A 13,790-nucleotide genomic window follows, 5' to 3' on the forward strand; every position below is an offset into this window, starting at 1 on the left:
ATACACAGTCCGACATCAGTTCTGCCCAGCTCTGGAGGCACAAATACAAAGGAATTAGGGTAAATTTTGGGTGTGGTGGATACAGTCACTTTTAATGAGGTAGCTACCAGCAGACAAACAATATTTAGCTAATATAACTTAATGACTTGGTGATACCATTTACATAAAATTTCCTACTGTCGAAGTCAAAAGAAATGTAATGCTCTAAGACATCTTTCTGTTTGTATATGAGCTGAATTTTTTTGCTTTTGCTTTAGAGTTTTCTCTCTCAGGTATTTTCTATTGGTTGGGAGCTGAACAAATAAGTTGTTGACATCATGAGTCACAAACTAAAGCCCTTTTCCCTCCATGTGAAGTTTAATGTGATTATTGAAGCTCTCACCATAGATACAAAAACACTTGCATGTGCACACACACACAGACACAGACACACACACACACACACACACACACACACACACACACACACACACACACACACACACACACAGGTTGGCCATCCTCTTTAAGAGAGGGCGGGTACCCTTCCTTTCACTGCTGTCTCCCTGTCTCCGGCAAGAGGTTGCCATGGAAACAGGGCTTGACTGGAAACAACAGGAGAGAAAGAAAGAAATCCGGTGCACTGCCCACCTCTCCACCACTCCTCCTTTGTGTCCCTCGCTCAAAATACCCCTTTCCAATGCACGATGCATTTCTAACTAATTACAGGTTTTCCATAGGGTAGGCGCACTGGTGACCACTCCGCATGTCTTAGTGTGCAACAACAATTAGAAACCTTTAAAAGCAAAAGCTCCAGCAGAGTTACAGCATTATTTCTGTGTCCCCCTCAGTAATAACACCATGTCTGATCCTAACTCTAGACCCTTATTATGGGCCATTATGACCACAGTCTCAGCTGAGAGGGCAGAAGAGGCAAAGTCCTGATAGCTTATAAAAGGTCCAGGCTTACAGTAGGCAGGGGTATTACAGGACTTAGTGGAAAATGTATATGCTTCATTGTTTGTGGTGATCCTATTTTCATTAACAGTAACAGCTAGTATTTTATAGTTAGTTTTTCCTGAATTACTGATTTACTTCATCAGTGTTCATCTCATGCTGTAGATTTGCAACAACTTTCTTTTGCAAGTAGTCTCCGACAGGTCTATACTTACTTTGACATTAATCTCTTGAGTTATAAAGGATGTGTACGCAGCCTGTGTCCATGGAGACAGAGAGGACAGAATGGCTCCAGGCTCTGGCAATATTTCCAATGATCTGTTCCAGGGGGAGGTTGTCACAACTTGTGGAATAGATGTAACTTTTTCATGAAGCTCAAGAAACACAGACCTCTTAAGAGCAGTCAAATGTTCGGCATGTTTATTCTTGGTTACTGTAAAAAAGCAGAAGAATCAGGGAAGTGTCTTCAGGCCTTTTATGTAAAAGTTTGTCGTTATTATGAGTGTGATTCTCTTTTTCAGTTGCACACGTAGAGGAAGAGAACAGAGTGCCCAACAAAGTTGCACTTATGCATGTATGTGTACTTTTAACTTGAGCATATTTAATAGGAATACACACATACTAACAAATGAACAAATGTTCCAACACACAGAGACAACAGCATTGTCCAAACAGTGCTCCACCCAGCTCCTTATCTCACTGATAGACTGTGTGTGTGGGTGTGTGTGGGTGGGTGTGGGTGTTTTTTTTCTGTCCTCAATTTTAAAATTGAGGACAGAAAAGGCCATCTCATTAATACATGATGACATGAGATGACAAAAAAGTAGCTTTGTAGATAGATTCCTCTGAAAAGTGATGGATGAAATGAGGATATATGAAGGCCATTACCTCATTACAATTAGAAACACTTTCCAACACACAGAATGTGATAGGCCTTGTAAGTTTCCAGGGCCGGCTCCAGTATCATGTGTCTGTCTCCTGTGTCTGTGTCCCATCCTCACAGCACACACAGACCCCAACGGCCTGTCGCCAAGACAGATCAAAAGTGACAGCGATGACGATGACCTGCCAAACGTGACCTTGGACAGTGTTAATGAGACCGGCTCCACTGCGCTGTCTATAGCCCGCGCGGTACAAGAGTAAGTATTATGATCTCTATAGGTGTGCCTACGAAATGTTGACTCCCCACACTGACATTTTCTCATCTACTAACCTTAACAGCTCTGAAAAACAGTTACCTTTGTCTTAAGCGTTTGTTTCTGTTCAGTCATGTTTGGGAAGTGTGATGATTATTAATTCCTACTGTTGGCTAATACTTTTGTTCCATTTTTGCAATTATTGCCAGCATTTACAAAAGTATTTTTTAACCTAGCGGTAGTTGCTTTTCATTATTACGTGGCCATGGACTTCCATACAAGAACTTTAAAGTATTACTTTTTATAGAAGGAGTGGATACATTTTTCTAAACGGAATAGCTACTTTAGAGAAAAATATTCTAGATTCTAATGTTATATAGTCTGTACAGAGGTTTATTAGATGGTTTTATTTTGAATAGCTATTCGTTTCCAAGTCTTAACCTACAAAGATTATTTCAAATTTGAAGAAGGAGTTGACTATTTAAAGAGTACACTAGAAGTTAACAGTATACTTGTTTGTCTTGTAATTGAAAAGTACAATATAGATCACTTCTAGGTATCAAAAAAAGTGCTTAGAGTACAGAGGTAATACATGATTTGTCACTCTGGGTGAGAGCATCTTCTACATACAAACTTAGTGTTCTTGGAAGTATATGTGTAGGTGTGCATCTATATGCCTGACTGCATATGGCTTAGACATACTTTTTATGCCCTGTGCAGCCTACAGACATCACAACTCCTGTGGTGCCAGTCCATCTGTGTTGAATGAAAAAACTTCTTCCCTCTCCAGCAAATGAAAACTTACGGTATCCTGATCAGAAACAGGAAATCTGATTCAGAGGAGCATTTGGCTCGGCCTTGCAGCCCCCTGTGGTCCCCACAATCCCACCCCTCCCCTCCCCTGTGCCATCCGCCAGCCATAAACCCAGAACAATCATAACTAGAAGCCTGGCAAGACTCATGCTAATGCCCATAGGACTTTTATTTAGATTAACTGTAAGGAATCACTGTGTGAGACTTTTGCTAATGATGTAGCAACATTAACAAGGATGAGGCTGACAGCAGCCCAGCCCCAACTGGCTGTTCTGGTGGTAATGCTCTTATCTTACAGGGCTGAAAGAACATAGCTGTGTGAACTTTTGCAGTAATGAAACTAAATGAGCTACTATGGTGGAACCTTGTAATACATTGTGGTAAAACTTTCTAGTCTGACTGTGCTTGTTCAGTGGTTCAAGTAGAGGTTGCCATGTTTCAGGACAGACATACAAACACACACACTCACAGACGTGAGTCCTAGAGGACTCAGGTTTCAATGCAGGTTATTGAAAGGGACAGGCGTGCCCCTGAGTGCCACACGTGGGCACTGGGTGGTCAGAAGAGAACAGAGGTTGGCAGGACCCAACCTTTCACTGCCCAAGCTTTCACTATGGAGATAAATCACCAGCCAGGCTTAGCAATACCCTGCCAGGGTCTGCCCACACATTCACTTCTCTATGTGCAAAGTGCAGACTGTGCTGTGTGGAAACTGTGCACGCTGTGTTTTTGACTGTGTGTGTGTGAATAAGTATGTGTGCACGCCTGCAAGTATTAGTCCTCTAGTGTATGTGTGTTTGTACTGTATGCATGCACGTGTTTCTGCACAGTGGACAGAACAGCTGGTTCCAGAAGGAGGTCAGCCATTGTCAACAGGAACACAGACTTGCATGTTTGTCTGTGAAAAACAAAGCAGTCTGTAGTCTTCTTGAGTTACATGCTGGTTTGGCCACATAGAGGAAGAATGTGCATTCTGTATTGACACAACACATGCACTCTATGGACATCTGCACTGCAACAGAAGCTGACAGTACTTCTTCGAAACATATCACTCTATTGTATTGTTGCTTTTCTTTTCATTTATACATGCACACTGTGAGTGCAGGAGGAATTGCTTTATGTAATTTAGTATCCATATTTACACAAGCAGTCATCCAGAGAGCGTCAGGGAGAGGAAGTGGAAGGGCAGAGGATAGGAGTGCCTGCAGCCTCCAATCCAGGTATCCATATATAAATAAATGAGTGAAAAGAGTGAAATAGAGAGTGTGTGTGTGTGTGTGTCATGTGCTTCTTGGGCAGCCTCCTCCATATTCATGCGTTTCCCTGGGGACCAGAGGATAGGCTATTGTGGGAGAGCACGAGGGAAAGAGAGAGAGAGACAGTTAGAGAAAGAGCAAGAAGAAGGGATAGGAAGTGTGTGTGTGTGTGTGTGTGTGTGTGTGTGTGTGTGTGTGTGTGTGTGTGTGTGTGTGTGTGTGTGTGTGTGTGTGTGTGTGTGTGTGTGTGTGTGTGTACTGAAGGCAGGGGTTTAGATGGGTTGTCTCTGCTGAAGTCTGCGTGGTCCCTAAGGACCTGGAGGCCACGAAGCAGAGCAGGTGGAGGCAGAAGAATGGAGTGAGGTGAGTAGTATCCTTGGACAGGTACAGGAATGCCTGATGGGCAGTCTTCCAGTGCACACGCACAGTTACAGTCACAGACACACACACACACTTTCCTGTTTTCTTGACATTTCCACTGTTTCTGCAGGTCTGGTTAAGAACCATGTAGTGCTGCCGTTGCTGTGTTGAAACTGTTGTTATGACCCTGTTTCCGATGAGAAGTTAGAAAAAAATTTATTGTGTTTGTATTATAGGAAACCCCTGTTACAGGTGACACACACTCCTCTATGTGTGTGTGTCCCTGTTTCTCTGTTGAACTTGTAGAGAGCAGTGGATGAAGAGAGGGGGGGGGGGGGGAAGGGAAACAAAAGAACTAAAACAGAGGTCAGCTCTGTTTGAAACTCTTCTCAGCTCTACTTCCTATTTTGTGAGACCCAGACAGACACATTCACCCAGTCATGATGCAACTCATATGACAACATACAACCATTTGTTTCTTACTTAGCACTTATAGTACACACACCTCTGAGTATAATTTCTCCATGCTGTGATCATACATGCCTACAAAGACTTTCACTTTGAAAAAAACGACTGAAACATCTCCAGTTTAAAAACTGGGTGATTTTGCTTGATTCTACACACTAGTTGAACAACAGTAAGTACAGGGATCTTTTACTATGTATTTACACATACTGTAAGCCTGTTGGTATAAATAGCAGCTTGCACTGCTAGTAGCATCTTTCCAAAGCAAAGCAGAATAGACCAATAGCGGTTGAATTTTTCTCAACCCACACAGAAGCATGAAAAATTTTCCACCTGCATTTAAAACATGAACACATGCACATTCAAACTCTTGAAGTTATTGCTTGCATTGGAGGATACAGCTAATAATAAGTTTCACTTAATTACATTGATTAATCCAGAAACTAAAGTGTTGTTTTACACTTACCGGCGAACCTGTAATGTTATTTAAACAGTTAATCGATAGTCAAAATAGAACATAGAAATTTATTTTCTGTTAATCGACAGGTTGATTAATTGATTAATTGGTTAATTATTTCAGCCCTACTTGCACTCATATAAGCTCGCAGTGTTTTAGAGTTATTGATTTTACTGCCACATAGCCTTATTTTAATCTTTTTCATTTTCATTCTGTTACATTTCTGTAGAGACGAACTTCCTCTTAGGAATCATTAATGTGGCGTCTTAATGAAATTTGATGTCTGTTTACCTATGTTGCATTGTTGACTGGTGCGTAATGGTTGTGTCCCAGTAAGAACTGGAGCTCACTAAATTTATATGAATTCTTTCAAACTGGAACAACAGGGTCGACAGAATTATCACCAGCCGAGGAGAAGCAGTTAAATGAATTAATTTATCATGAGTAATGAGTTGTCGAACGTTCTTTGTTTTAGAAGCTGTTGTAGTCAGACCTTCCTAAATTATATCATAATCATGGAGGCACTTCATGGATGAAGTCAGAATGTAAACATCCGCCTCATCTGCTCGATGGCTGAGCTCAGAGTGTTTCCACTGTAAATCCTGCCTCTCTTCTCTTTCCTGGACACACACACGCGGTACCTTGGAATCTAGATGCTTTTTTGCATTTCTCAGTTAAATTAGCAGACAGCTCAGTAATCTCAGTGGATGGCCTGGATATCTCATTAATCTTTTCTAATAAAGACTTGCAGTGTGCCTTCAGCTGTATGAATACACTTCTTTGTCTAAACATTCAATCTTGACATCATGTTGCAGTCTGATATTTTCTGACGTTAGACACATGCAGTGGAGAAATAGAGAGAGAGAGACAGAGACATGAGAGGGGAGTTGGAGTTCAGTTCATATCTGACCTGTGTGCTCATTTCCTGTGCAGTTTCAGAGAGGCAGTAAGCCAAGAGCAACAGGTGATCTGTACGTATGCGTGTTTTTCTGTAATTCTGTGTACTTCTATAGCTTGGTGTGTATCTGTGTATCTTGATTTCATGTGTGTTTCTGAGTTTGCATTTAACTAACTATGCTTCAGTGAAAGACAGCGAGACAGGAAGTGGCTTGTGTGTGGTGGAGACAGTTCACTGGAGGGCCTGTCTGGGAGCCCCAGCTCCTCTTTCGATTCCCCCAAACATGGCTGAAGCTTTTTCTCACCCCCGCCCCCCCACCGTTACCCTCTTAACTTTTTTTCTACAGTATTTACAACTTGAGAACTGAACAAAAAACATCTGTGCTCCTCCACGCTGTTAAATACGATATTACTCCTCCCCTTTAGTAAATAGAGATGTTCTGGCTTTCTCTACTGTATTTTGATCTTTCTTGCAAATGTGCCGTGTGCGCCGCAGTCATGTGTTTATCATCGTATGAAAGGTGTTTCAAAGTTGACAGTCACTGATGAGGCATGAATTAGTGGCCATCTACCAGAACCCTGCCCTCATTTTGTTCCTTCCTGGATTTATTTGTTTGCTTTACATTCGGAGAAGTAATTTGAAAGCAAATTTTTATTTACTACAAATATGATACTACACTGGAACAAATCAGACATACACACAAAAGTGCACACTCTGCTACAGAGCTTCTCTGGTAACAATGATAAATTATATAATCAGCAATATTGACTTGTTATTGGAGAGGAAATGTCATGCTAAAATTTATTGACGGTAGAAATAACTCAGGAATCATTAACCTCACCGAACAACATCGAGGAATAAAACAGTTTTCTCCTTTGATTAATGAAAGTATGTGAGCAGTAAGAATACCATCCGTCTTACCTCATCTTCCTTGGTTGTGCTACAACAGTGTTACGCCGCCATCTACTGGCAAAGCTTCTGCTAGCATTACAATTGAAATATATATATATATATATTTATATGTATTTCAATTTTACAAAATCAAGGTTCCTTTACAACAAAAAGAATGAGACCTCTTCCTCTTCACTGCAAAATGTATGCTATTTTATAATTAATATGTATGATTTTGGAGGCAAATGTGTGGCAGTGTCTTCTACACAATGTAATAATGCTTTTATGTTGATTTTTATTCCATTGTTGCAGTTCCATGTCCCCGTTCAGTATTGACAGCATACGGCGCCCACGGAGGTCAGAGTCACCAGATTCCAAAAAGCGAAGAATCCACAGATGTGACTTTGAGGGCTGCAATAAGGTGTACACCAAAAGCTCCCATTTAAAAGCACATCGGAGGACGCATACAGGTCAGTAAGTTTGAGCGTGTTTTTTAATATGGTGTGATTTTAATTTTTAAAAATCCTTTTTAATTCTATTGCCACAGCGATATGTACTAACGAATATGCAACCCAGGCAGTGTCGCCATCAAGGCCACTTTCCAGTCAGTTTGAAGAACTCCACACTTTAATCACCACACTCTTAGTATGTTTTGGAAGCACCGTTAACATTCGTAAGACCTTTTCAGTATTCATGCTAGGTAGATATTGGTTACTGTCCAAGCAATTACTCTATAGAATACCATATATTGCATATGATATTATAATACAATTTAAACAATTTCTAACTATTCTCATAATGCATTATACAGTACTGTGCAGAGGTTTTAGGCACCTTAGATGTTTTAGAGTCTTATCACACTATACCATCAGGTGTGATTAGTCCCAGGTTAATTGTGCAGCCTATTGTGCAGGACAACAAGCCCATAAAACCCACTAGAGTGCATGAAGAACTATATTCAGAGGCAAGAAGAACCAGGAGTCCTGGAGCAGATGGTCTGACCCCACAGAGCCCTGATCTGGGCAGTGTGGAGTCAGTCTGTGATCACATGAAGTGACAGAAACACTGTTTCTGAATCTGCAGAAGAACTGCAGCAGCTTCTCCAAGGTGCTGCAAAGTACCAGGAGAAACTGTGTGTAGGTCAAACCAGAGAGAACTGCTGCTAGTTTAAGGACAAAGAGGAGAGCTGCAAATACTGATTAGATTTAGGTTTTGTTTCCTTTACTGCACTGTATTAATTGATTTAAAAAAAAAAAACTTTATGTAATTTATATTAAAGGCATCCCCAGTGTATTTTCAGTGTGTAAAACTTTTGCAAACTACTGTAGATGCAAATCACATAGAACGTTATCAGCTTTTTGGGAGGCATGTCATTATTTACACAGCATTAAGGTCAAAGTACTGTCATTAACTGAATAACTCGGAATATATGAAGTATCCGGTGATTCCTCTGAACATATAATCTACAAGCAATTGAGCATGACCTGTGTTTTCTGTCTTCCCCTCCAGGGGAAAAGCCATACAAATGCACCTGGGACGGCTGCACGTGGAAGTTTGCCCGTTCTGATGAGCTGACGAGGCATTACAGAAAACACACAGGGGTTAAGCCCTTTAAGTGTGCAGACTGTGACCGCAGCTTCTCCAGATCTGACCACTTGGCCCTGCACCGACGGAGACACATGCTGGTGTGAATCACTTGGTGAGAGATAAAGAGAGAGAGATCATTGGAACAGACACACACATACAGGCAGCCATGGGAGCGGGATCTCCCTATGAATGCTTTTCAGCTGGCCTGGACTCACACACGCACACATGTAGACACACAAACACACACACACACACACTCACTCACTCTCTCTCTGTCTCTTATCCGTTATGAGAAGATGGAGAGGTGCATAGAGCTTGTGGAGCACAAAACAGGGTCACTTCAGGATCCTCTTTGGGTTGGGAGGTATAGTCGGCAGGATCTTTTATTGTCATTGTTTGGAGTATAATAGGGAACTGTCTTTTACAGCACTGTTCGTAAATGTTTCACTTTGATTTTTAAGATGAACTCGCACTCTTTATTTGGACAAAAATATATAATGCAATCGCAACTGTCTCTTTTTAGTATCTTTCTTTTCATTATTGTTCAAATGGCTGCTTTTGCAGCATTCATAATGTGAAAGACCCCATTGTATGGAAAGGATATTCTGCGTGAGCGGAAAGAAGTTAGGTCTGGATCACAGGAAAGGGTTTGGGCAAATTTGGAAGTACAGGCATTGTTTTACCATGCCTCCCTGTGAGTCTGATTTATGACCAGCAGAGGGCACTATTTCATCACAGTTGGTTTTCTTTGCCTGCTGGAGTCTGCGGTCATATCAGAGATATCCCATATAGAAGCTGAAAGAGGGCTGGACTTTCACTTTTCCCATAGCCAGCAAGCAACAAACAACATAACTAGCCACAATGTGTATGGATCAACCTCATCAACATGTTCACTGTTTCAGATTATTCTTTGTTCTATTGCAATGAAAACTGGACATGCATATCATTACACCAGCAAATAAACACATCACTGATGACCTACTCATCAGGCTGGACAACCCCAAACTCTCATCAATGCTATTCTTTATGTTGAGCCTCTTGAAAAGCATTTTCTTAAAAAATCTTTGGTGGATTTTGTGCTGTGATTAGCAATCAGTAAAGTGCAATCTTAAAAGATAAATATACTTTCAGTATGACAGCATTTTGTTCAATGAATCTTGCTTCTTTTTTTAACTGCTTGCTTACTGTTTATGTTTGACTCAGAAAAATACAACCCCTCGTGTACAGTGAACTTTGAAACAATCAGAGGAGATTTCCAGTGTGTGAAAAAAAAAAAATAGAGGCACCTTAAAGACTCATACTTTCATTCTGTCCTGATCTATCTGTTTTTATTCTTCAGCTCTGATTTTTCAGCTGGGTTTGATAGTGAAAGGAATTTTTGTTGTGGTTTTGCACAGCAGCACTTGACCATAAGCTGACATTAACATCAGCCACATTGCTATGGGGATAGTGTGGTACCTGAAGTACAATACAGATGAGCAATACATTCTGAACAAAGCAATGAGAAGAAACGTCAGCCTTCTCTTTGTTCTGTTTTCTGATGTCAGGAACTAAGGAGAAGTTTCAAGCTCGACCAGCTCCTCTCACCTGTACCATGATGCCACTCTTTCGCTAATCAGTTTGTAACTCCAGCACAAGGCTCTGATCTGATGTGTTTGGTTAGTGATTTATTCCAAATCTTTTTTTTTTCTTTTTCTATTTGTGTGTGTGTCTGAAACACAGACAGTCACTCAAAATGTTATCACCTCAGACCAGATGTGTTAAGATTATCTTATTTACCTGAGATTCGGCTATATACAATACTGAATATAGAGGAATTGCATATGCATACATTGTACATATTTTAAAAAATACATACACACGCACATACATGAATACATGATGTATGTGGCAGTGAATTTGTTTTGCATTTACAGGCAGAAATCCCTTAAGGAGAACTGCACCTCACCTTAAGTTTTATTTTATAAACAATATAATCATAATAACAGACATTTTGCAAGTATTTCCAGCTCTCAGTGCTGTGTAAGAGCTGAGCTGCAGACGTAAACTCAAAGAGTATCAGGCCAACCCATATTTTTTGATAGTGCTACTAAATGTATTTATTGGACCGAAGCCAGTAAAAGGAAATAGCAACCTTTTTGATAATAGCACCATGAAAACCATACACTTACACGCATAACACACACTCATGCACATTACACACACCTGCACACTTGTATTCAACATCCTCACTTTCAGTAAATAGCCAAATCCGGGAATTCATTTCCACACATGCACCCAATATATGTGATACCCCTTTTATGTAATGGAGAATAGTATGTTATCATTATTTATGTATACTGTTTGTGCACAACGTCATTATGCCCAGTTGTATTATCATTTTGGCAAAAGCATATCAGCACCTTGTTTGTTTATTAGTATGATTTTCAAATTATTTTATTTCAGATGTCAATTTATAAACAAATAATAATCATCATACTTTATCATCCATGTAATGTACAAAAACATTTTCTGATTGAGGGGCACTTCGTCATTGCATATATCTCTTTTTCTTCTGTAAAAAGGATCTTTTGAAATGTTGTAATATATGTGATAGTGAAGATAAAACTTATTACAAAGTTCTACAGCCTGTATATACATTGGAAAAATAGGGCTTTTGATTAGTAGATGCAGGAAATACATTTATACATGTAAAGTCTTTTTCAGAGACTGTAATTTATCTAATTTGATATACAGTGAAATGGGGCTAATGGTTTTCATCATGTAAATGATCACATGTGGTGTTATGTAACTGTAATTTTTTTTTTTTTTTTTTGTCAGTTTGTTGTTAACTACGTTGATGATCAAATCATTTTATTCCCGAGGCTGAACCCGTGTTATTTATTTACACTGACCGTATTAAGGTACTCGATTCCCCGTGTTGCTGTTTTGCTATACCTGGACAAGAAATTATATTGAACAAGCACATATCGGCAACACATGCACTCTCACATTCAGTATATGACGTTGCATGCCTTAATACACCAGTTTTTAAAAAATTCAATTAGACTTGAAGATGGTTTTTCCACAAGACAGGGTGTATTGTATTTCCCTTCAGCGTCTCTTTCTTCATTTTAAAGCATAATTTTGTAACGGTAACCAGGGTCAAAGTTATGCAATAATAATAAATAGTGCCTCATATCACAAACTTGTAATATAAACTGCTCTGGGCAGTGTTTCAATTTCAACATGTGTGCTCAAATTAATAAATTTCAAATGAAAAATCATGAATTTTGGAAAAAGCACAGACAACATTATGCAAGTTGGACCTCTTATGTTTAACCTTTTGTTTTTTTTCGCTCTGAGCCTTATGCTGTTGTGTCAAATACAACATCCTCCCATAACACTTTCACAGGCTGTTTATAGCACACATTATTACTTTGCTTGCAATAAGTCACTTCCTCTAAGGGGAACAAAATTGAGTTATGAAGGCCTCTTGATGTTTTAGCTTCAGCAGATTAATTCAACACAGTGACTCTATGGAAGTTAATGAAGAACCTTTTTCACAGGAAAAAAAATGTGGCTGGGATTCCAGCTATGGAGTGATGCCTTTGCTTATGAATACGGATCTTACACTTTCTATCAGTTCACTATCTGTTTTACTTTCTGTGTAACATCTGCTTTTGATTTCCTGGTTTTGAAAATTAAAGTAGTGAAGCCAATGCCTATGTTTCAAGTTTGCTGATATTACGTACAGTAATTGTTGTTCCTGTATTTATGTAAAGTGAGTGTAGTGTAAATATATTCAGATCTTTTCATTCTTACCGTTAAAAATTTTAAAAAATTGTGATATTGTTCAGCATTGATTCAAAAGGGAGATTCTGCTCACAGAATTTCACATCTGTAAAAGAAATTTTTAATCCTGATATTTTTCAAAACTTCAAGAACAGGTGTCCCTTTTTTCTGTTACTCTTCTTTCCTCAAAGAGTTGTTTAAGTATTCAGTCAGTGTTTTGCCTTTTTCTCTGTATTTTTCATATGGATGGAACTGTGAAATTAAAATAAGTTCAAACATATACATGTATATTAATATGGATGGAGGCATGAAGGTTAATAAAGTTGCATTTTGTATGTAACTCACTGGTTTGGAACAAGTTGCTATCTATGACTGAGATGGATGGTATGTGGTTTTGATGTCTCTTAGACATCTGAGTACTGTGCTCACATTCACTGGCATTCAGAAACCTAATCGTGGTATTAGGGAAGCCATTTTAAATGATAGTTGATATACAGTGGAGTAGCCTGTACACAAAATACATCTGATCACTAGAAGAAGAATTCAAAATCACATGCAACCATGTATTTACTTGCCTTTTTAAAAAAAAAAAACAAAAAAAAAACAATATATACAAAACAAATCTTTGGAATCTGAAAATCCTCACTCATATATAATTAAACATTCAAGTAAAATATCACACACATTTGTGTAATATCATATTGCTTTGTTGCTATTATCTGGTACAAATGGTATTTTACAGTGGTATTTTAAGACCTGGTATGTACTAACACAGCATGTAGTGAATACATTTTCTAAGAACAGGTTGCACTGAAAAGAACACGCCCAGAACATCCTGTACGGTGCTCTATTATAACTGGATCTGAGTGAATGTTTCTGTCAGCCAGCAAAGGATCAGATGATTACAATAACAAGGTTCCAATTCCCATTGCACTAAGCATTTTGGTGTACAGTATGTCACATGCATGATTTATCACTCACAACAACCCATACTATGTGAGCTATTCTATGCAAGGAAAGTACAGTGGAAAGAAGCTAAAAGCAAGTGTGAGTGATAGTAACAAAAGCTACACAGGAAACTTCCTCTGCGCTCAGGACAAGCTCAGACATCTTTTCTGGTTTGTACAGCTTCTCTGGCTCCTTTTGTCGGCAACTCTATTATGACTCATGTCAAGGACACTTTCCAAAAATTAAAAAAACAAAAGAAGTGATCCTGT

The 13,790-nt window shown here is 39.2% G+C and overlaps 1 protein-coding gene across 3 annotated transcripts in view; it reads left to right on the top strand.

Moving 5' to 3' along the window:
- Nucleotides 1-12,606, top strand: part of klf12b (Kruppel like factor 12b) — a 40,158-nt gene extending 27,552 nt beyond the window's left edge. For all 3 annotated transcript variants that reach the window (XM_026295196.1, XM_026295198.1, XM_026295199.1), the window contains exons 4-6: nt 1,940-2,075; nt 7,525-7,682; nt 8,722-12,606. In XM_026295196.1, coding sequence (XP_026150981.1) covers nt 1,940-2,075; nt 7,525-7,682; nt 8,722-8,903 — 476 coding nt within the window. In that variant the 3' untranslated portion in view covers nt 8,904-12,606. The remainder of the gene's footprint in view (nt 1-1,939; nt 2,076-7,524; nt 7,683-8,721) is intronic.
- The last annotated feature ends 1,184 nt before the right edge of the window (nt 12,607-13,790 follow it).

The sequence above is a fragment of the Mastacembelus armatus genome, chromosome 21, assembly GCF_900324485.2.
Source record: "Mastacembelus armatus chromosome 21, fMasArm1.2, whole genome shotgun sequence".
NCBI lineage: Eukaryota > Metazoa > Chordata > Actinopteri > Synbranchiformes > Mastacembelidae > Mastacembelus > Mastacembelus armatus.